Here is a 22,894-nt window from a genome sequence, read left to right as displayed (position 1 = left end):
CATTCAGACGCCAGAGCAAACAACATGAAAGCATGGATCCCTCCTGCCTTGTTTCAATGCTGCTGCTGGTGTAATGGCATGGAGGATATTTTCTTGGCACACTTTGGGTCCCTTTGTGCCAACTGAGCATCATTTAAACATCACAGCCTCCCTGACTATTGTTGCTGACCAGATAATGTGCCATGTCTCAAACTTCAAATCATCTCAAACTATGAAAGTGCAGTGTCCATCATTTTGACTATGACAATGAGTTCATCCCACAGTCATCACATCTAAAATCCAACAATACACTGCTGGGATGTGGTTGAACAGGAGATTTGGATCATGGATGTGCAGCAGCAGCACGTCAATATGAACCAAAATAAGGCAGTAAAATGACGTCCAAACTGGTACTATTAAGATGGACCTAAAAAGCGAGTGCATGTGACAGAAAATAAGGAAACATTCAAATTAACCATTAAACAGTAGAACAGTTACCTTTTCTTTTGAAGGCTGGACTTATGAGAACCAAAGGTGTACTGACTTCCGGCTCCGAAGAGCCTCCGTGGCTGCCGGTCTCCGACATGCCGTGGTCTCCACACAACACCAGCAGGTAAGGCAAGGATCCCTCGACTTCCTGAGAGAAGCAAACCTGAAGGTTAATGGCACTGCACTGTAGATGGAAGGCAAACTATAAAGCTCTGAGATGGGATTTATTCAAGCCTGGAGCTAAATGTGTCTTGTGTCAGCTAACAAAATAAAAACGATACATCAAGTTTGGAAAACAACAATTCGTTAAAATGATGGCTGCTGGGCTAATGGATTACTTCTTCAGATATCTTTTCATTTTATTATGATGGCGAAATTCGACAGCAACATAAAAGGAAGGTATTAAATAATTACTTGTAAAAACAGAAAGGCGTAACAAACACTGAGGCTGTTTCATACCATCTTTAAAAAAAAAAACACACAGAAAACAAATAAACACAGAGGGTGAATCGTAAGTCGAGGATGACAGACTTTGATCAAGCTTGGTTTATTCCTTAAGTAATTCCCTTTCAACTAGACTCACAAGAGTCTTCCATTGACAATGAATTCAACAGGGAAAGCCTTATGAGTTATAGCAGAGGGGCTGGTTTAAAGGCATGACTGTAGATGTTAACAAAACAAAAGCCAGATCCTACCACATATTACCAAAAGACACTTCAGTTCTAATGTTGTATCATACCCACAAACAATATCAAATGCCATCATTTATTATTTAAGAGTGAAAATTGTAATCCATTAAGCAAGACAACCTGAAAGACAGACAAAGTAATCATTAATGAGGTAGCTGGGATAAACCCTGCCAAGACGAGTTGGATAACACGAGTATCCGAGCAGAGGAGCAGAAAATGCTGGTGTTTTTGTAGATGGAGCTATTGAACGAGAGAACTTTCGGATACTCTCAGACTGTTACATAAAAACATGGAGAATGGTCTGAGCCGAGGCTGCAGGTGGAAAGCCTGCGCTGAACTGTGCCTTTGCGCTTTGCTGAACAATTATATTAGTTACTCAGCACAGCAGCAGCAAAAGACTATCCTCTGCCCCAGATTTTACCTTTTGGATGCTTGTTATAGGATGGCACTGGACACAAGGGATGATGGGGGGAAAGAAAAGAAACTAAAAACCACCTAGCCACATGCTGAGTGAGCCTCTTTTCTGTTTAAGATAAGTCAGTTTTCTCCTGGATGAAAGCACGACGCAGACCTCTTCTGGGAGATGTTTTCACACTTCATAACAAACCTTTTTTGGGCCAATACACTGTCCTGAATCAGACACTTGCTCGTGTTCTCCATGAGTAAGCCAGGAGGAAAAACAAAAGCTGCACTTTACTCTGAAATCATGCTTTTTGATCTGGTAAATCAGTGATTCTCAGCCCAGGGGTATTTTAGCTGTTAGGAGGGTGGAAAGCTCAACTAAATAACTCATAGAAGAAAAAGAAATTGTACTTTGATTCCACGTTATGGCAGCCATACATGCCCATTCCTACATATATGTTTAAATGATGATGCATGAGCTGTTTATTTGCTTCTCCATAATTTTCTCTTCCCACAGTTCTGGTAAACTCTTGTTTTTCTCCAGAACTGTGCAGACTCTTTCAGATGTTTTCTCATAAATCCGTCTTCTTCTTGGGTGTAACCAGTGGATTGCATCTTGTTTCTCTTGACTAGACTCTAACAATGATACAACTACCTCCTCAAGAGTGTTTCTGACCGGGCTATGGAGGTCAAACACAGGAAGCGAAGATCACTGTTATGCCTAATGAGGTATTATGTCTCATCTGGTCATGAAACTTGAAAGGTTTTAAAAAAAAGTGAAAACTGTGAAACTGCATATAAGTAATACATTCTAAATCCTTAACAGTTTATACATTTTTTTGTGTTAAACCCCTTAAAAAAATCAATCACGTCTTGATTGACTGTGTTATATCCACTTTACGCTTTACATCCAATTTCAAATCCCCTGTTGTGGTGTACAACAACATTGTCTGGCTGTCCAAAAACTTCATGACCTAACTGCTCATACAAAGAGCCATAAAAAGCATTTTGTTTTTAGTCCAATCATAAGAACAGAAAAAAGAAACCCCAGCAGTTAACTGTACATTTCAGATAAAGGAAAGACTGGAGCAATATAGCTCATTAAAACAACAATATTCAAGCTTTTCGTTTGAACTTAATAAAGATAACTGAAACAGACACATGAAACTATTTCCAGGTATAAATGTTTTTTTCACTTGTCTCCCTGACAGGCCTTAGATCACTTGCTCATTCTGCAGGTCATATTTAAAAAGTTTTATACTTTAAACAGCAAAAGTAGAAACCAACCCGTACAAATTGAAATATATAGAAGAGAAGATTGAGGCCATGAGCTCTCCATTAACACAGAGGTCTTACTGAGGTCTTTATGACCAGGAGGTCCTGCTTTCCAATCATGTTTTAATGGAGAGTGTTGCGTTAGTCCGTACTGCAGGTAAATTTCTCTGTCCCTAATTTGCGCTCGGTTAAATAAGCCTCTCGCTTCATTTTGAGGTAGCCTCTGAGGCTACCTCCATCTCAAACCACCGTCCCTTTAAGAGCATCAAGGAGCGGCGGCGGCAAATAACACCCAACTTGCGTGTGCAGTGAGACATCCTGATACCTCAGTATCATAAATACCCGGATATATTAGAAGCATGTGCTGATTGAGGAAACGTTGTTTGGTAGGAGCTTCTAAGATATCCTGCAGGACCCCACTGGACTGTGTCTATATTTAGGTCATAGTACTGCTAAAAGAAAAAAGAACAGGCACAGCTTCCACTAATGTGACTGAAGCAAGACTTTCAAACAGGTTTCATTCAAAGAGCTCACCGGGAGCACATGTGAGGCTGCCCACAGCACAGAGATATCGCCATGATCCCGGACAGACAGTTTTTAACAAGATAGAATTCAAAACTTTGGGATCTGGTGAAATGTTGAATCAACTTATCCAAAGGAAGGAAATCTTAAAGGGTTACGTGCACTTGGCTTCTGTTCTCTCTGTCATTTCAAATATACCAAAGCAAAGGGAAAGAAGAGGGAGGTTGTAGTCTCATGTAGACATGACTTGACAATCTAAGTACAAGATCCATAGCTGAATGACAGCAAGAAAATGCCCATTAGCAACACACACACGGTGCAAAGACAATATGCATGCACAGCTGCCAGACCATGTGAAAGGGGGGGGGGGAGAGGACAAAGGCACAAGACCTGCACACTGATCAAAGGCAAAATTAAAGATAACAAAAGCTTAACAGTTTATTAAATCTCTGGTGGTTCCTGCAACAGATAACATAATAAATGCTGGAAACAGTGCAAATTCTCTGTGTAATTAAATGTCTACCTAAAAACTGATAGTGTTAAAAAAAGAATCACTGATAGCATCATATTAATATATTAACCAGTCATTACTTCATATTTGCATATTTTCCTGTCTTTACTTTATTATGACACTAACTAGATTTAAACAACCATAAAAAAAGAGTTATTCTATAAATTTATTAGAGACAAACAGATGTTGACAAGCAATAGCTAATTTCAGTTCAGTCTTATGAAGCACATCAGTCCCATTAGCTTCACACAAAAATCTGAAGGCAAAGCACTAAAACAAAATATGGGGAGCAAAATAAAAAATAAAAGTCTGTCCTACATTCACCTCTCCTTAAAATGGCTCAAATTATATTAACAATGAGCAGCAACAGCACTGATAGTCCAATACTCCATCCCTCATCTCTTCCTAAGAAAAACAACAGTCTCTTCTGAAGCTTAATGCTCCATGATGCTCAGAACCCAACAATGAAACCCTGGACCCAAAACAAAAGACTGAAAGGAGGTAAAATGCAAATCACATACATGTAAGGTTGCAGAAAATGCAGAGTTGGATCTTTTCGAGGGTTTGCCAAAATGAGCTACCCCTCATACATTATACACAGTCGTATACGTTTCTTGGAAGTGGTTCAGGCTTACCTTTTTAGGTATTCAGGTATTCAATAAGGTCTATTGGATTTGTGTAAACATCTTTTGTAGACTCCTTCCTTATTATTTGCCTTGAGTCCATCTGTGGCAACTGGAGGCTTGTCTAGGATATTTAACAGGCAACAACAGAGCTGAAGTACTTTAGTGCTGCTTAATTAATGATTAAATACTTTACCCATGTTTTTTAGATGTTTTTGAGTGTTGCAGAGTCCATTATTTTTGTTATGTTTTGGTTGTTTTTGGAAGAAAGCAACAAGACTCACATTTTATTTGCTTGGCAAACCAATTTCTGAGATTTTACATGTCTATGGGTCATGTATGGCCTGAAGTAGGCTGAAAGGGTTCCACAGGTTTCAATTACAAACTATGCAGCTGGGATGCAGTATGTATCGTCATCACACAGCTGCTTTTATTTATGTTCACCCTTAAGACTCTAGTAGCAGCTGCAGTATTTTCCTGAGCAACAGGCGTCACCACTCAGACAACAGTGCAATATCAGCGCCAATATAGGAAAGGAACGAAGTCAAAACCCAATAATTTTCGCCAAAAATTATTTCTTGAAAGTCTTATCTTTTCAAACTGTTGACCAGGGCTCTAGACTAACTTTTTGCCATGGTTGCACTGGTGTACCTGACTTTTTTTCTTAAGTGCACACAAATATTTTAACCACATTGCTTAACACCACAGTTTTACATGTTCACTTTTTTTTTTAAATTAGAGGACAGGGGACACTTGGGCAGTGCATTTATCGCAGCATATAATGTGTTTTCTGGATACACTGTGCTTGTTCGGCGTTTCTATTCGAAACATATTAGCACCAGTCACAAACACAACGGTCTTTCCACACTCATGACTAGGGATGGGTACCGGTATCCGGTGCCATGATGGCACCGGTTCTGACATAAACGGTAGTAACCAGACCGAAAAGCAGCGCACATTTCGGTGCTTTATTTCGGTGCTTTTTTTCCTGAGATGTCACACACTTTGAATTCTAGCCAATCATTTTACCTACCTACCTAGATAGTAGGCGGGCCCAGGTACGTACGTTCTTTTAGAGCAGAGCTACAGATTAAAAATGCCCAAGGCCAAGCGGTCAAAAGTCTGGCTGTACTTCACAGCAAAATATGCAAACTCAGCAGCCTGCAACAAGTGCTTTAAGGTGATACAGTCAAAGGAGGTAACACCTCAAATCCGATGAAACACCTGGCGACGCATAGCGTTTTTTATAAAAGCCGAGAAATGCGCCGTATTTGATAGCTTGCTGCGAGCCCTCACACCGAGCACATCTACTGCGGGTGTGGTGCCTGTTATCGGACCCGGAGTTAGCAACATCCCCCAAAAACACGAAGAGGAGAGTCCTGGCCCGTAGCCCTGCCAGTGTAGCAGAAATGATGACGGATGATGATGGCAGCAGCAGCCGTTCTTCTCTGCGTGAGTAGCTTAATGTTGTTCGTGTGTAATTTACATTGAGTAGGCTAACCACGTTATTACATTAATGCATGTAAGGTGAACTAGCAAACACCGTCGTAGTTACATGCGGCTGTCTTCTTGTTTGATGGCAGATACTCCCTTCACCCTGGCCAAAAAGGCTAAAATGACCAAAGAAAAAGTGGAAAACAGTTAAACATGAGAGGTTTATGGACAAAGTTTGTGTTTTTTTCCATTGTTTAAGCACTGCTTCCAGCCAAGAGTGATACCATATATGCCCTATAGCTGCAGAAAAGGCTAACATTGTTATCTTTTTACAAAAAAAAACAACAACAGCTGAACATGAGAGGTTTTTGGACCAATTTTGTGTTCTCCATTCTTTAAGCACCGGTTTGAGCACCATTTAAGCACCGGCACCATTTCAAAAGTACCGGTTTGGCACCGGTATCGGATAAAACCTGAACAATACCCATCCCTACTCATGACAGTAAAAGCAGTGCATCATTCTGTCAGCTTTACTGTATCTTAGCCAGGGAAACTGGTCAAGCCACTCGCTTTGAATACACGTTCCCCCTTTAACTTTCAGTGGGCTCTAGCTCGGAGTCTATCGTATGTGGCTCGTTATCTGATGTCGTCTCCAAACCAGTGTTAGACATAACGTGAGAGGTTGATGGCTTAGTGTCACAGCACTGGCTATGAATTTCGGGCGGATCAAGCCTTAACCTAATGAAAAAGTTATCAATCGTTCTTTTCAGTCCTTTCTCATTACCCACAGCTGCATCTACTTCTGTAGGACGAATAAGAGAGGTCCCGCACTTGACCATCTCTGATTGGTTTAGACCATGATATGCATAATGTGCATCTGTTGTTAACCACACGGAGACTTTCAGAGTTGCAGAGACTTTTTTTTTTTTACTCGAACAGCTGAGACCTAGGATTGTTTTTATAGTCGTATCATTGAGAAATTAGGTTGCATGTGTCGCACTCTAGAGCCGTTTGACATATCTGCCTCTGTATAATCTCTGAGGTTCTGTAGTGATGGTAGTAAAAACTGACACGACCGTGTCTGCAACCCAGCAGTCGAGAGGTATACCATCGGCAAAACAGCAGCTAGCAACACCAGATGTGAGATCAATTTGACATCAGCTTTGTCATCCGGTGCTCTTCCCAAGGTGGAGAATGTTGACTATGACAAAGTCTTGGAGGTATTCTCCTGAATTCTAAAGATGCTGTCAGTTCCTGACTGCCTTTGTTTCATTTGGAATCCATGCATCTCTCTAAAGACTCGGGTTGAAACTAGTTGGTAAATATTGCTAGTTAGGTACAATTAGTGGCCTTGGGATAAAAATAATGAGGTTTCATAAAAGAAAGCTTACATTCTAACCCAACAAAAACAAAAAGGAATTCTTCTATAACACAGAATGCAAATGATGCACATAAGAGTAGAAGTTAAGAAAATAAATTACCTTTGAAATGAGAGCACTATGGATCTTCTTCAGGATGTCGTCCATCTCCATTAGTTTGGGTTGGATGAGTGAGCTATACGGTCCACTGATATGACCAATGTGGTCCAGGCCTAGGTAGTGGAGGATTAAAATGTCCCAGTCATCTCTCTTTAAGGTGCTGTCCAAGTGACGGGTTACATTGTTGTCAACCTGGAAAGAAGGTGACGCACGTCTTTAGATACAAGATTTAAGTCATATTTAATGTAGGCTTATTTTATTCAAAATTCATCTCCATACCAAGACTATCCTCATTAAATCTAAGCTAAGAGGAAATTTACCCAAACCTGTGGTACCCTTGATAAGTAAACATCCCTCCTATCAGGTAATGAGCTCAAAACCACCAAAATCCTAGTATAAACAAGAACAGATTGCAAACAGTCCCACAGAACATTGCCGCTAAGGCATATGGATCTATTAGATGAGCAGTTTTGATGTGATGCTGGCTGATCAGCTGCCTTTATCCCTTGTATGACTTGGATCATTTTTATGTATCATTTCTAAAATTCATGTACCACATCAGCAACCAGGTGCTTTCATTCTTTTTTTTCATATTAGCAGAAAATTACATTACATGACTTTTACAAGCAAATCCCAACGGCTCAACTCACACATACCTCAGTGTAGTCAGACACGAAAAAGGAAGTTGTGCCGTCATATTCCATGAAGTGTTTTGGGAAAAGGCGTACCCAGGTGTCATCCCCGTAGAAGACTATCCTCTTCCCTGCAGTTTTGGCTTGCCAAATGAGGTTGTCTTCCAACAGTGCAGGAGAATTTAGGTTCATTACCACATCAATGAAGCCTGGGATACTGCCAGTGGTAAGAGCCTGGGGAGGAATATGTTTTTGTCATTGTCCTTTGAACAATAATTGTCTTTTAATGGTGTTATACAACCTTACAGTTTCATCATATTAACCCCACTAATTAGGATTTTTTGCTGCAGTACAGGGATTGGTTAAAAAATGTATACATTCATTAATTTATTTTATTATTAAGGTTAGAAAAACAGTCAAATTCCCATTAATTTAAATGGCTACTACACTGATCTAACATTAGAAATTAAACCAATTCCCACATCACCAAACCAATCTTGCTACCACAAATGGAAAGTGAAAGCTGAATCAGGTAGACACATGATATTTATGAAGTATAGTTTCTACCAATTTCATCATGGAATCTGAAATAAAACAACATCGGCCTCCATTTGACTGACAACTATAACACAGCCTATTTTGGAAGCCAGGAAAAGGCTTGGTGCATCGTCGAGGGGGAAAGTACAAAGGCCTTGTCTTTATGCAGCGAAGTAGACAAGAGATTGTAGATGATGGCAGGAGACATTGTTATTTAACACCCTCCCTCCATGTGCTGCCTGGAGCACAGCTCTGGATCCTCGCGGACACTCAAAAATCCAGACTAAAATGAGTAGTGACCAGGATTTATTATATGAGAAAAGCAAGACGGAGCTGTCAAGGGGTCCAGGGCCAGAAAATTCACTGTCATCTATTCTTAAAGCATCGTCCCTTATTGTGTTTATGTATTCATCTGATCAACCCTGATCAGATGAGTCCACATCTGGGTATTTTGTTCAGTGTTTTTAGAGGGGTTTTTTTTGCTTACAAGACATTTTCAGCAATTTATGCTATATCACTGTATAGGTGCCACTTCTCTATCGCAATTCTATGGCTTCTACACAGGAAAACAAACCAAAGATGTCACACTTCAAAAAATGGGGGTAGAAATGCATCAAGTATCATGCATCAATGTCACAAGATTCAAGCTTTTCTTTATTTTCAATCACGTTTTGAATACTAATGCCAGATGTGAATTTCTATGCCAATGCTGACACAGAGGTTTAGACTAATAATTTGGTGTTTCATGATTTTTTTTTCTGTTACCATATTCTATATTTTATTTTGTTAATCTTCATTAAAAACCACAACACTCCTGGTTTAAAACCTATTTCATTATTCTTTAACATTCATTCAGTGCAAAATTGCTTTCGAAACAACTGTGCAAAAGTCTTGAAAACCCCCTTAATTTCTTAATATTGCAGTAGTGCAATGTTTCTATTAAAACATTTGCAAACATACACGGACACACAGTATATAAGGCAAAAACAAAATCTGAGAAATACTAACCAGGCTGAAAATTCATATTTGGTTATGACCACCTTTATTCTTCAACAAAGTCTAAACTCTCTTACTAAGCTTTCTGACTAAAAGTAGTCTTCAGGAATAGTTCTCCAGGCTTCTCGAGGGACATTGAAAGCTCTTCTTTGGATGTTGGCTGGGGAGGCCAATCCTTGACTGTGTGTTTTTCTATCCAGGTATACTTGGATACACACTGACAGTGAGCTGAGATTATTGTCATGATGAAAAATTAAGCTGTTGCCAATTGGACACTTTCCAGATGGTTTTGCATGGTGGATCAAAATCTGACCAGACTTTCCTGCATTAATAATTCATAATTAAAATAAGCGAAATTCACCAACATCCCCAGCACTACTGGTTAAAAGGCAGCTCCAAACATGACAGAACCTCCACTGTGTTCTATGGATGCTGTACTGTTTTAGATTATAATGACAATTTTGAAACAAAATTTTCACAACTGGGTTCATCACTCCATCAGTCCCATTGCCACCAATTTTCACACCCGTTCTTAAGTAATTTCCCTTCCTTACGAATGACTTCTTGACCGACAACCTTCCACTGAGACCATTTCTGATGAGGCTTCAATGAACAGGTGACGGATCAAGTGAAGGGCCAGATAAATCTCTCAGTTTCTGTGTTGGGTCTTTGCTGGAGTTTTTCATATTACTTAAACAGCATTTGATAGTCATGTCGTTAAGCGGCTTTACAAAGAAAAGATTCTTCTGAAAATAGTCAGGGATAGGGACTTGACTAAAAATGAGTGAAAAGCAGCCACAGTCAATTCAATTCAATTTTCAATTCAATTTTATTTATATAGCACCAAATCACAACAAATGTCGCCTCAAGGCGCTTCATAGATACAGAGAAAAGCCCAACAATCATATGACCCCCTATGAGCAAGCACTTTGGCGACAGTGGGAAGGAAAAACTCCCTTTTAACAGGAAGAAACCTCCGGCAGAACCAGGCTCAGGGAGGGGCGGCCATCTGCTGCGACCGGTTGGGGTGAGAGAAGGAAGACAGGATAAAAGACATGCTGTGGAAGAGAGACAGAGATTAATAACAGATACGATTCAATACAGAGAGGTCTGTTAACACATAGTGAGTGAGAAAGGTGACTGGAAAGGAAAAACTCAATGCATCATGGGAATCCCCCGGCAGCCTACATCTATTGCAGCATAACTAAGGGAGGATTCAGGGTCACCTGAAGCATGTTCTAATCGCTCTAATAGGATATTATGGTCAACAGTATCGAATGCTGCACTAAGGTCAAGAAGGACAAGCACAGAGATGAGTCCACTGTCAGAGGCCATAAGAAGATCATTTGTAACCTTCACTAAAGCTGTTTCTGTGCTGTGATGAACTCTGAAACCTGACTGAAATTCTTCAAATAAGCCATTCCTCTGCAGATGATCTGTTAGCTGTTTGACAACTACTCTTTCAAGGATTTTTGATATGAAAGGAAGGTTGGAGATTGGCCTATAATTAGCTAAGACTGCTGGGTCTAGAGATGGCTTTTTGAGTAAAGGTTTAACTGCAGCCACCTTGAAGGCCTGTGGTACATAGCCGATTATTAGAGATAGGTTGATCATATATAAGATCGAAGAATTAATCAATGGCAGGACTTCTTTGAGCAGTTTTGTAGGAATGGGGTCTAAAAGACACGTTGATGGTTTGGAGGAAGTAATTATTGAAGTTAACTCAGAAAGATCGATTGGAAAAAAAGAGTCTAACTTAACATCAATGAAACTAAGAGTAGCTGTAGATAATATTACATCTGTGGGATGATTATTGGTAATTTTTTCTCTAATGATAAAAATTTTATTTGTGAAGAAGTTCATGAAGTCATCACTAGTTAACGTTAAAGGGATGGTTGGCTCAAAAGAGCTCTGACTTTTTGTCAGCCTGGCTACAGTGCTGAAGAGAAACCTGGGGTTGTTCTTATTTTCTTCAATCAGTGATGAGTAGTAAGCTGTTCTGGCTTTGCGGAGGGCTTTCTTATAAAGCAACAAACTATTTCTCCAGGCTAAATGATGATCCTCTAAATTTGTGACACGCCATTTCCTCTCCAGATTACGAGTCATCTGCTTTAGGGTACGTGTTTGAGAATTATACCACGGGGTCAGGTACTTCTGATTAGAGACCTTAGTTTTCACAGGAGCTACAGTATCCAGAGTCGTACGTAGTGAGGAGGTGAAATTATTAACAAGATAATCGACCTCTGTTGGGGTAGCGTTCAGATAGCTGCTCTGCTCTGTGTTGGTACAGGGCATTGACGATGATAACAGTGGCTGGATTATATTCTTAAACTTAGTTACAGCGCTTTCAGAAAGACATCTACTTTGATAAAGTCCACTCTCCACTGCTGCGTAATCAATTATTGTAAATGTAAATGTTATCAAGAAATGATCAGACAGGAGAGGGTTTTCAGGAAACACTGTTAAATGTTCAGTTTCTATGCCATATGTTAAAACAAGATCTAGAGTGTGATTAAAGTGGTGGGTGGGTTCTTTTACATTTTGAGAGAAACCAATTGAGTCTAACAACAGATTAAATGCCATGTTGAGGCTGTCATTTTTAGCATCTACATGGATGTTAAAATCACCCACAATAATTATTTTATCTGAGCTCAGAACTAAATTAGATATAAAGTCTGAGAAATCAGACAGAAACTCTGTGTAAGGCCCAGGTGGACGATAGATGATAACAAGTAAGACTGGTTTCTGAGTTTCACAGCTGGGGTGGACAATGCTAAGCATCAGGCTTTCAAATGAATTAACAGTCTGTCTTGGTCTTTCATTAATTAATAGACTGGTGTGAAAAATTGCTGCCACACCGCCCCCTCGACCTGTGCTTCGAGATTTCTGGTAGTTAGAATGACTCAGGGGTGTTGATTCATTTAAACTAACATAATCATCCTGCTGCAACCAGGTTTCTGTAAGGCAGAGTAAATCAATTTGTTGATCAATTATTAAGTCATGTACTAACAGAGACTTGGAGGAGAGAGACCTAATATTTAATAATCCACATTTCACTGTTTTACTCTTTGGTTCAGATGTGGATACTGTATTGTTCTTTCTTTGTAAATGTTTAAGTTGTTTGTTGCTGGTTTTTAGTTTGTTTTTTGTCTTTTTGGAAGCAGACACAGTCTCTATGGAGATGGGTTTTTGGGGGGGTAGCAGGAGGAGAGAAGCTGCAGAGAGGCGTGTAAGACTGCAACTCTGCTTCCTGGTCCCAACTCTGGATAGTCATGTTTTTCACATTCACATTTACACAGTCCCCCCAGGAAAACCATCAAAACTTTGAAAGATCTTAAAAGCCTGAAGAACTACTACTCAATGCAACCTTTAAAAGATTACAAGGAATTCTGGAGCCTTGGAAGCAAAATACAAATAAGTCACAGTGGTTTACGCCTTTTGCACATCCTTGTAAATTACAGCCACTTATGCATACCAATACCTTTTGTGTTTTTTAAGAGAAATAATATTCTTCTTAAAATATTTGTGTCTCTCTATTTAAAAATGACAAACTAATACACGAACTCTGGTACAAAGTAACCCACTAACAGCAGAAGCCTCTCAGTTGTTTCTGTTTATTCACAGGTGTAACAATTCCGAAACCCATCCTCTGAGCTCTGTTCCTGAGCTCAATTATTCACAGCTTCCTTCCTTGCGATTGTTTTGCCTCTGCCAGTGCAGGTGCTTGTTTCGGGGAGAGATGGATGCTTTCTGCTTCAAAAGCAGGCGTCTCTTTCAGTTTGTTCGCTCTCAGGAAGGTCCCAAGTCTATTAATAGAGACAGCCTGACTAATGAAAAGAGTGCCTTGGACATAAAAAAGGGCAAAAATGATAACACTGTTTGCAAGAACAAATGAAGGGACATAAAAGTATCTAGACGATTGCACAAGAAAGATCAGTTTGAAAGCTGTGCAGAAAAGTTCAGCTTAATTAGGCTACATCTTAAAATCCTTCTTGATGCCAAAACAGCATCGAGAAGCTGCCCAAATGAATCAGTGATTCATCAACGTACTAATTACTGTCCCACAGTATGTGTCTAGGCTTGCGATGCTACTGCGTAAATGTCAAATACAATATCAGTGGGGTATAGAGACACTCTCTGGCATAGTGATGAAAACTTGTCAAGGTGCCAAAATGCAGACGGAAGGGGGCTGCGATTCTGAGTCCTCGAGCCTGGAAGAAGATTTTTCAGTTTCCTCCTCAGTGCTTACTTTCTCTTGACTCGTGAAAGGAACACTTTCTACCATTAACCTGAAAATATCCAGAATTTCTCAGGCCTTATGACCAGATAATACATATGGAGGTTTAAAACAAAAGCAAAAACAACTATTATGCCTTTCTGTGTTCTTACTACCCCAGGAGATACCAGCCTTTGAAACACCCACAGCTGCTATGATTAACTGAATTCACTGTCCAAGTCCGGCATCTCAGTAATGTCCACTGACTGCTGTGCCAGTGGGAGTGTGGGGCTCTACCGGCCACATGTGAATGCAGGACTGGGGAGGGAAACTAATTTTCTCTGCTTGCGATGGTAAGAATGAGTAACTAAACTGGGGATCATCAAATTTTGTAAAAATGACCCCCATGGTAGAGTTTTCCTTCGTAATAACAGTTTGTTTCCCACAAATAAAACACAACACACAAAAGAAAGAAGACTCTAAAACCTCACTGTGCACCAGACATGAAGTCAACCATGCAATATATCTCCATGGAGATATACTGTTATATTCTTAGAAACTGTGGAGGTAGTCGTGTGTAAATTAATGGCTGTGACACGGTGAGATTATGATTTAGGTTAGTTGGCTGTGTCATAGCAGTTAATTGGGTGCAATGCAGTGATAGTGGGCAGTAATAGGCAGTTGGTCTGTAATGCCACCTACTGGTGTGTCATCAAGCCTCGACGATGCAACCGAGCACTTTTTGTTTGGACAGCAGAACTTCTGAATCACTTCAAGGTTAAACTGACCAGCGTGGTGACCGCAAACAAATCTACGCGTGCCTCTGGGCCCCGATGAGTTTTCTATCGGCTCCTCAATGAAAAAGCCCAGTTTGAAAGGTAGATGCCAATCATTCAGGATGTTATTGTGGAGAGGTGTGTCAAAAAATGAAGCCACTACATTAAGCCCAAAATGCAAGGTGAGTTACCTTGAATCTAGAGTTACAGCCAAGCTCTCTAAAAAGTGATTAAGTGGCCCTTCTGCAGGATTGCAGATGAACCACAAATCAAACTTGCATGTTTCTGGGCAGCCGAAGGACGTGCCATCTTGAATTTTCCCGTCTCCTCCGTGTCCATACTACACACCTCTGCTGCAACGTAAACCCTTCACACACACACTTCTAAATCTAAATTTCGAATTTACTCTTATTGATCTCCTGCTACAGCCGCCTGCCCCACCCCCTCTCTGGTCCTGTCAAGAAATCTTTTTTAAAAGGTTCAAATCCAGGACTGTTTTTCTAAGCTGTCTTTTCTCCCCATCGCTACCGCTTCCTTCTCTAAATCCGGGGATTATGGTGAAACATCTGTCTCCCTGCAAGTCCACCTCAATCTTGCTCCACTCTATCCTGTCAGCCTTCCTCCACATCACCAATGACATGCTCCATAACATCATAACCGGCTTGTTTTTTTCAGGGTGTTTGTTCTCCTTTCTCTCACACATTTACAGAAAGTTTACTTTTTTCTATCCACCTGACAGGTGTAGTGTATCAAGATGCTGAATTAATAGCGTGGTTGCTGCACAGCTGTGTCTTCAGACGGTAATAATAAAGGTCACTCTACATTTTGCAGTGTTATCACAGGGCACAGGGCCACAGATGATGCTGGTTTAGACGGAGGGTGCAGTTGGGATGCTGATTGCAGGAAAATGTTCAGATTTGTCAGCTTAATGTTTATTTCACAACCATAACCATGTAACCAAAGCAACCCAGGACCGCCACATCCAGCTTCTTCCCCAGCAGAAGCTGGATGTGGCGGTCCAGCCAACGGGACAGCTTTTTTGCACAATTAGAGAATTTCCTGCAAAACTCTCAGAAACTGCTAGTCCGCATGCTCATGGTCCTCACCAGTGATCACCTTTGACGGCAGCTATCATGTTAGGGAAGTGTTCGCTTCAAAGATGAATCCCCGGGGTGGGGTGTAGGGTGGGGTCATGTACTATCACTTAAAGTTGTAGCAGGATGATGCTCAACCCCACAGAACAAGGATCTGTACACAACCCTTTTGAAGTTGAATCCCAGTCCTTATATGGCCTGCCTACTCACTACACATGACCCCCTTTGAGCACATTTGGGACACTTTTCAATGGGCATGTACAACAGCCTGTGCAACATCCTGTCAATTAAAATTCAGAAAGACAAGAGGAGTGGGCCAATATTCCACAGACTACAGTCTTGAAAGGATTGTCAAGGACCGGCCATAAGTACTCAAGAACTTACAGACTGTGGACTGAGTTCTTAAGTACTTAAGAGAACTAGAACTTCATATGAAGGGACTGAGTCTGGTGACATTCAGTGCCAACATGCACAGATGTCTTCAGGAAAGGGGCTACAACTGCCACATTCCAAGGGTCAAACCACTCAATTAAAAGAAAAGTACTCCATGACTTCATTAGTTTAGTCATCTAGTCTACAACGTCAGAAGTATCTTACCTAGGCTAAGAAGCCACTTCTCACTTGACTTCTTCTAAGAAGAAAAAAACTGGAGTGCTGTTCAGTGGTCCAAAGTGCTCTTTCAGATAAAAGCAAATGTTGCATTCATTTGGAAATCAAGGTGTTCGAGTCGGAAAGAAGAGCGCAGAATCCATGGTCTTTGAAGTCCAGTGGAAACTTGTGCAGTCTTTGATGATTTGGGATGACATGTCCTCTGCTGGTGTTGGTGGTGGTTAGTCCACTGTGTTTTATCAAGTCCAAAGTCAGCAGTCACCTACCAGGAGATTGTGGAGCACTTCATGCTTCAGTCTGATTTCTTTTTCCACCAGGACTTAGCATCTGACCAAACAGTTTGCTGAATAGGTTATTACTGAGCTTGACGGGCAAACCAATTCATCTGACCTGAAGCCCACGGAGAATCCATGGAGTACTTTAAAGTAGGAGATGAGAAACACCCGACCCCGAAATACAGACGAGCTGAAGACTTTTATCAAAGCAACCTGTGCTTCAGTAACACCTCAGTCTCCATGTCATAACACACCCATGCAATAATTTGTGTTAACGGAGGCCCAACCAGTGTTGAGTGTATAAACAACCTCAGCCTCAACCTCTCATCCTGTCCACTGCCTAACCAACACATGCTCTCTGTCACCCTGACTAACCTGAAGATTGCCGAGTCAGCACTCTCATGCCTCCCGTGTCAGACGCTACAGAGGAGAACTGTGTCCATACTGTGAACCTTCAGCAGCACGTTTCTCCAGGTATGAGTTTGTATTGCAATCTCCTTCTGTTAAAACAACTCGATGCTGTCAGCATATCCTCGATCCTCCCACCGCAGAGCGCTTCCTCTAAGGCTCCCTCTAAAGGCTCTGCTTTTAGTTTTGCCCTCTGACACTCAGGCACACATATTCTGCTTCACCTGACAATTTCAGTTAGATGGCTTCCCCCAAGCTCAGCACTACCCGACACCCATGGACAAAAGAGGGCTAGTCTTTTTCCCCGAAAATCATTCCCTTTGCAAAATCTCTTCAACACCACTGACAACAGAGCCTGACTGAAATATTAAGCTGTCGACTGTGGCCTATCACAAACATACAGGTAAAGGTTTTTATGTTGTCCATTTTGCACCAATATAAACACCTTTTATACGATTGCAGATTTTGAAATGGTTAGTCTTTCACACAGCTCCCGTTTGCAGCACATGTAGTACCGATCACAGACGAGAAGGGGTGATTTACTAATAAACAATGACTCCATCTCACTTTTGTAACTGCATATATAATGCTATTGGCTGATGATATCAATATCAGATATATTCCCTAAAAAGTATCAGCAAGGGCTCCAGGCAGGCTTTAATTGGTGGCGTGCTCTCTGTCTGCCTGCGATGTTAACGTGTTACAGCACAGCAGACTGTCATGAAAGGTGCACATGACATGACTCCAACTCCCTCCTGGCTCCGCTCCCAAAATACTCTCGGCAACATGACACATCATCCAAATGTGACAACACACCATGTTTTCACGCTTTCAGCCATCTAACCCTATTTTCAGATACGGGCTGAAAACTTAGAGCTTAATTCAAAATGTTCGTCACAGGTTCTTTTTACAAGCTTTTCTGGGCTCACAGAAGTACTGCCATTTCTAGCTTAAACACCTCTGATCATGGACTGAATGATTTAAATCCTTCTCAATACAAGTCAAAATTACAGTCCTGGTCTTCATCAGTTTCACGTTTGTCTACAATCAAATTATTAAGAATCTGCAATTCTTAAAGGTGTTTTTGGGTAATTGCACTATGTATATATCGTTGTATTACCAGATCTTTGCACACCTCAATCACACAACTCTTTTAAACTGCCCTAAATCAGGTTGGCACCAGAATCAACCTTCTCAAGATGTTCATCCATATCGAAAACAGTGATTAAGATCCTTTTGGGTGAAGATTTGGAGCTTTTCTTCATCTCCACCCCAATCACTGGTGGTGTACCTCAGGAGTCATCTTTAGGAGCTTTTTTGTTTATTTATATGTTCACTTTAGGCAAAATTTTTCATGAGCACAATATCTCATTTCACTGTTATGCTAACATAAAACAAATATATCTAGCTTTTAATCATTAGTAGTCAACCCGCATAAGTTCCATCCTTAGCTGTCTCCAGGAATCTCTTCTGAATGAAGACAAATAAGACAGAAGTTAAAAACATAGCACCACCCTACTGGGTGGAGCTATGTTGTTTTTTTGTTTTTTTTGTTTTTTCAAGCTGATGGAATTTCCCTAACTTAAGTCCATTCACTCTCTTAAGGATATGAATACCAAAAGTGAATACGCACAAATCTGTGCCTAAATCATGCGTACGAGCATTTCACACACAAATCCATCATTTATCAACATTTTCATACCTGAATTTGTTCAAACTTTAGGAACAAATCTGAATCCTGTGTACAAACAAATGAAAGCCTGGCTTCCTTAGGAATTTAAACACAAGTCTTTAAAATGATTACTACTGCCACTACTACTAATAATAATAATAATAAAAATAATAATAACTTTTATTGTTGCATTTTGGTTATTATTTATAGTTTCCTATAACAACATGAACCAGAAAATATTCAGAATTACAATAAAATATTTTTTAAAGAAAAAACAAAATACTAAATGGAAAGGTGCAGGCTTTAACCTTTTTGATTTAAATATATTCCATTATCAGGTCCATCCATCCATCCATCCATCTTCATCCGCTTTATCCGGGGCCGGGTCGCGGGGGCAGCAGCCTAAGCAAAGAGGCCCAGACCTCCCTCTCCCCAGCCACCTCCTCCAGCTCATCCGGGGGAACACCAAGGCGTTCCCAGGCCAGCCGAGAGATATAATCTCTCCAGCGTGTCCTGGGTCTGCCCCGGGGCCTCCTCCCGGTGGGACATGCCTGGAACACCTCACCCAGGAGGCGCCCAGGGGGCATCCTTATCAGATGCCCAAACCACCTCAGCTGGCTCCTTTCGATGTGGAGCAGCAGCGGCTCTACTCTGAGCCCCTCCCTGGATGGCCGAACTTCTCACCCTATCTCTAAGGGAGATGCCAGCCACCCTTCGGAGGAAGCTCATTTCCGCCGCTTGTATCCGCGATCTCGTCCTTTCGGTCACTACCCACAGCTTGTGGCCATAGGTGAGGGTAGGGATGTAGATCAACCGGTAAATTGAGAGCTTCGCTTTTACACTCAGCTCCCTCTTCACCACGACGGACCGGTGCAGCGTCTGCATTACTGCAGCCCCAATCAGTCTGTCGATCTCCGGCTCCCTTCTCCCATCACTCGCGAACAAGACCCCGAGATACTTGAACTCCTCCACTTGGGCCAGGACCTCATCCCCGACCCGGAGTGGGCACTCCACCCTTTTCCGGCTGAGAACCATGGCCTCAGATTTGGAGGTGCTGATCCTCATTCCCGCTGCTTCACACTCGGCTGCGAACCGCTCCAGTGCAAGCTGGAGGCCTTCACCCGATGAAGCCAACAGAACCACATCATCCGCAAAGATCAGAGATGAGATCCTGAGGCCACCAAAGCGAAAGCCCTCCGCCACTTGGCTGCGCCTAGAAATCCTGTCCATAAAAATTATGAACAGAACCGGTGACAAAGGGCAGCCCTGGCGGAGCCCATCACCCACCGGGAACGAGTCCGACTTATTGCCGGCAATGCGAACCAAGCTCTTGCAACGGTTGTATAGGGATCGAATGGATCGAATCCATTATCAGGTATCTTATCATATATTAAATATTCTTATCTTTCATTAAAAATGACTTCTATCATTGCTAGATGTCACACATTGTAGAATTTCTTGGCACTATTCCATGGATGCTGGAGATCTGGATTTTTTTCTCTCTCATTGCAGTGATTTTCTCACCTGATCTCTTATATATTGCCAAACAATTGTTTCACTCTCAGTGATAGTGCGCAATCAAATGCTCTCCATCCACCGAATTTATCAGAAAGATTTGAAGACATTTATGTTTTCTATGGTTTTTGCTCGCTTCCAATCGTCTAGCTATTTTCTTTTAAACAAGACTTATACTTTCCACAAGCATTTTAAAGTGTTATATTTTATTCTTCCTCCATGCTGTTTTGTTATGTATCCTGTCTTGATTTCTCACACTTTTTTTTTAACTGTCTGTTCATTTTGGATGTTTCTAAATGTACTCCTTTAATACATTAAAAAAAAATACACGTCCAATTTTCTCATTAGTGTGAATCAACAGATTTCTATAAAACACCAAAACAGATGAGATTTAGGGATGTTGTTTAAATCTGCATTTGAGTTGCAAAGTGGACAAAATGGACAGTAAACTGAGCATTAACACTGAGCCTGGGTTTCATGCCTGTAATGGAAAATATTACATGCCTTCAGCACCATAAAGAGAGCAGAGAAGTTAGTGTGTATTTAAAGGAATACCACATTACAGGGTTAGGTATTAACAACAGAATATTCCCTGGCATCATCCGTTTCAAGTTTTCACTACATAATAAAGTGCTAATGTAGAGTTTCAGAGATGCAGATTTATGTGTGGAGTTGGAAAGGATTTGAGAAATGCTGATAGTTTGGATCCAAGTGGTTGACTCACTACAGCAAACACTAATCCAGAATTCTAACAGACACACGCCATGATGAGAGACAGTGGACAGATTTGATGGGTGAGTTCTCATTTCAACATCATGCTAGTGGCATCCTACCTTGATCCTGGGCATAGTGACTGTAGGTGGTCTCGCCTTGGCCACAAAGCTGTGTGATGAGCCTCTTTCCACCACGTGCCTTGTGTAGGGCATATACATACGACCATTGGGTCCAAACACAAAGTCCTCTCGGAGGGCATCCACTAACATAATAACCACCCTTTTAAACAGGGGCTGCGGGAGGCGAGATGAATTAGGAGCGCTTCCTGTGAGGTTAGAAGAAAGCTCATGAGTTTTAACAGATTTAAGTCATCAGTACAGGCCGAGGAGAGGAGTGTGAGCAGATGTGGATGAGGCTGGACTCACCTGTCAGCGGCTCGGCTGGCAGATCTGACAGCTTGCTCTTGGATGAGAAAGAAGACTTGACAGGTACGGGAAAAAATCCCCGCAGGAAAAGGGCAATGCCAATCACTTCGAATATTAAAATAAAGGAGGCAAAAACAGACGAGCGGACCTTCATGGTTTGGCCGACGAACACTTTAGGAAGTTAGGCTACAGAGATGACTTGCTAGCTAGCAACCAATATAACGCTCTCTACTCTGTTTAATTAAATAAAAAAGAGCAGTAAAAGTCATGGTATCCCATTTCAGGTGGAAGCGCTGTGAATCAAAATATTATAAAGCTACGTGTCAATGAGTTGCGTGGTGTATATGTGGGCGTAATTCACAATATACACACTACCAACGGTTAGCACTGTGTTCATTCACAGCTGCTTCCGCATTGATAGCGCGAAACTACGGGTGGGACTTAGAGCCAAACAACACCAAATCGCGTTTCCTACGACGCTTGCTTGTCAGAATGACAATGTTATTGTAAGGTCTTCACCTTACAATATAAAGCACCCGAGGCAACTGCTGATGTGCTTTGGTACTTTAAAATTGAATTGGATATTACAGTGTTATACACACACACACACACACATTATATACATTTATGACTTTCTGTTTAATTATAAGGAAAGTTTTCCATCTGAATGTTTGCAATTCTACTGCAGTACTGTTTTCAGTACCTTACATCTCAACAGCAGAAGCAGTTGAAAGCTCTTACTTGTCTGACAGCCACATAAAAACTGCCTGTTGGAAACCTATGGCCATTCGTTCCCTACATTCCTGATTAATGGCCTCATTAGTCATCCGTCAGAGTCGTACGTGTTCTCCCTGCTATGCTGACAAAATGTGAAGGAAAAACAGGCCTATAATCTGTAATAGTCCACGCAGATTAATAAGAAGTGTTCCTCTCCTGAATCCACTACACACGCTGAAGTACACTTTGTGAGCGTTTGTCCTCCTCCTCTTTACTGCAGCAAAATGCCAGCTGGTCCCTGAATTAGATTTGCTTACATTGCCTAAGTACAAAGGACAGCACTTAGAGGCAATGAGATACTTTCATCAGGCAAATGAACTGCTGGGGACAGTGTTGAATTTTTTTTTTTTTTGCACAATTTAAATGTGACACTGATGTGGTCTGACGCTGACGAAGCCTGACTGGACATTAGTTGGGGATGGAATTAACTTCCACCTCGTGGTGTGCTTGAGCTCCTGCTGCCATCTACTGGAAAAACAGAATAGACAACAATGAATGATTTAGTTTTCCCCTAGAAACGTAGCATGAATGATGCGGAATATAAATTGTACTTCTTCCCCTTTTTTCCATCTGAAAAGGTCTGAAAAACAACAAATAAAGATGTAGTAAGTATGAAGGACTAGGTTCTAAATAATATTGATAGGACCATGGGTTAAGTTTAAAGTGCAGGTTGTTTTCCTAAACAAAGATGGTTTGATTTGAGTTATGCATGTTGTATTGAAGCACGGTTAACTGATGAAAATGTCCAATCAGGCTTCAGCAGCGTCAGACCACATCAGTATATTTGTTCATAGTACATCTGTGTATCTGCCCATCCGTACAGCAAACTGTATTTCATTACCCGTA

General features: G+C 41.2%; 1 protein-coding gene across 2 annotated transcripts in view; it reads right to left on the bottom strand.

The window, feature by feature from the left end:
* The window catches only part of pigg (phosphatidylinositol glycan anchor biosynthesis class G (EMM blood group)), a 97,090-nt gene extending 75,380 nt beyond the window's left edge, over positions 1-21,710 (bottom strand). For both annotated transcript variants that reach the window (XR_014876087.1, XM_085172729.1), the window contains exons 1-5: positions 21,272-21,710; positions 20,966-21,171; positions 8,059-8,268; positions 7,406-7,594; positions 478-616 (exon numbers count right to left, since the gene is read on the bottom strand). Coding sequence is in view for 1 of the 2 variants with exons in the window: in XM_085172729.1 (XP_085028855.1) it covers positions 478-616; positions 7,406-7,594; positions 8,059-8,268; positions 20,966-21,171; positions 21,272-21,425 (898 nt within the window). In the remaining variant the exon portion in view is untranslated. The remainder of the gene's footprint in view (positions 1-477; positions 617-7,405; positions 7,595-8,058; positions 8,269-20,965; positions 21,172-21,271) is intronic.
* Between the last annotated feature and the right edge of the window lie 1,184 nt (positions 21,711-22,894).

This window comes from Neolamprologus multifasciatus, chromosome 2, assembly GCF_963576455.1.
Source record: "Neolamprologus multifasciatus chromosome 2, fNeoMul1.2, whole genome shotgun sequence".
Classification (NCBI taxonomy): Eukaryota; Metazoa; Chordata; class Actinopteri; order Cichliformes; family Cichlidae; genus Neolamprologus; species Neolamprologus multifasciatus.
This window is presented reverse-complemented; position numbering and strand designations above follow the sequence as displayed.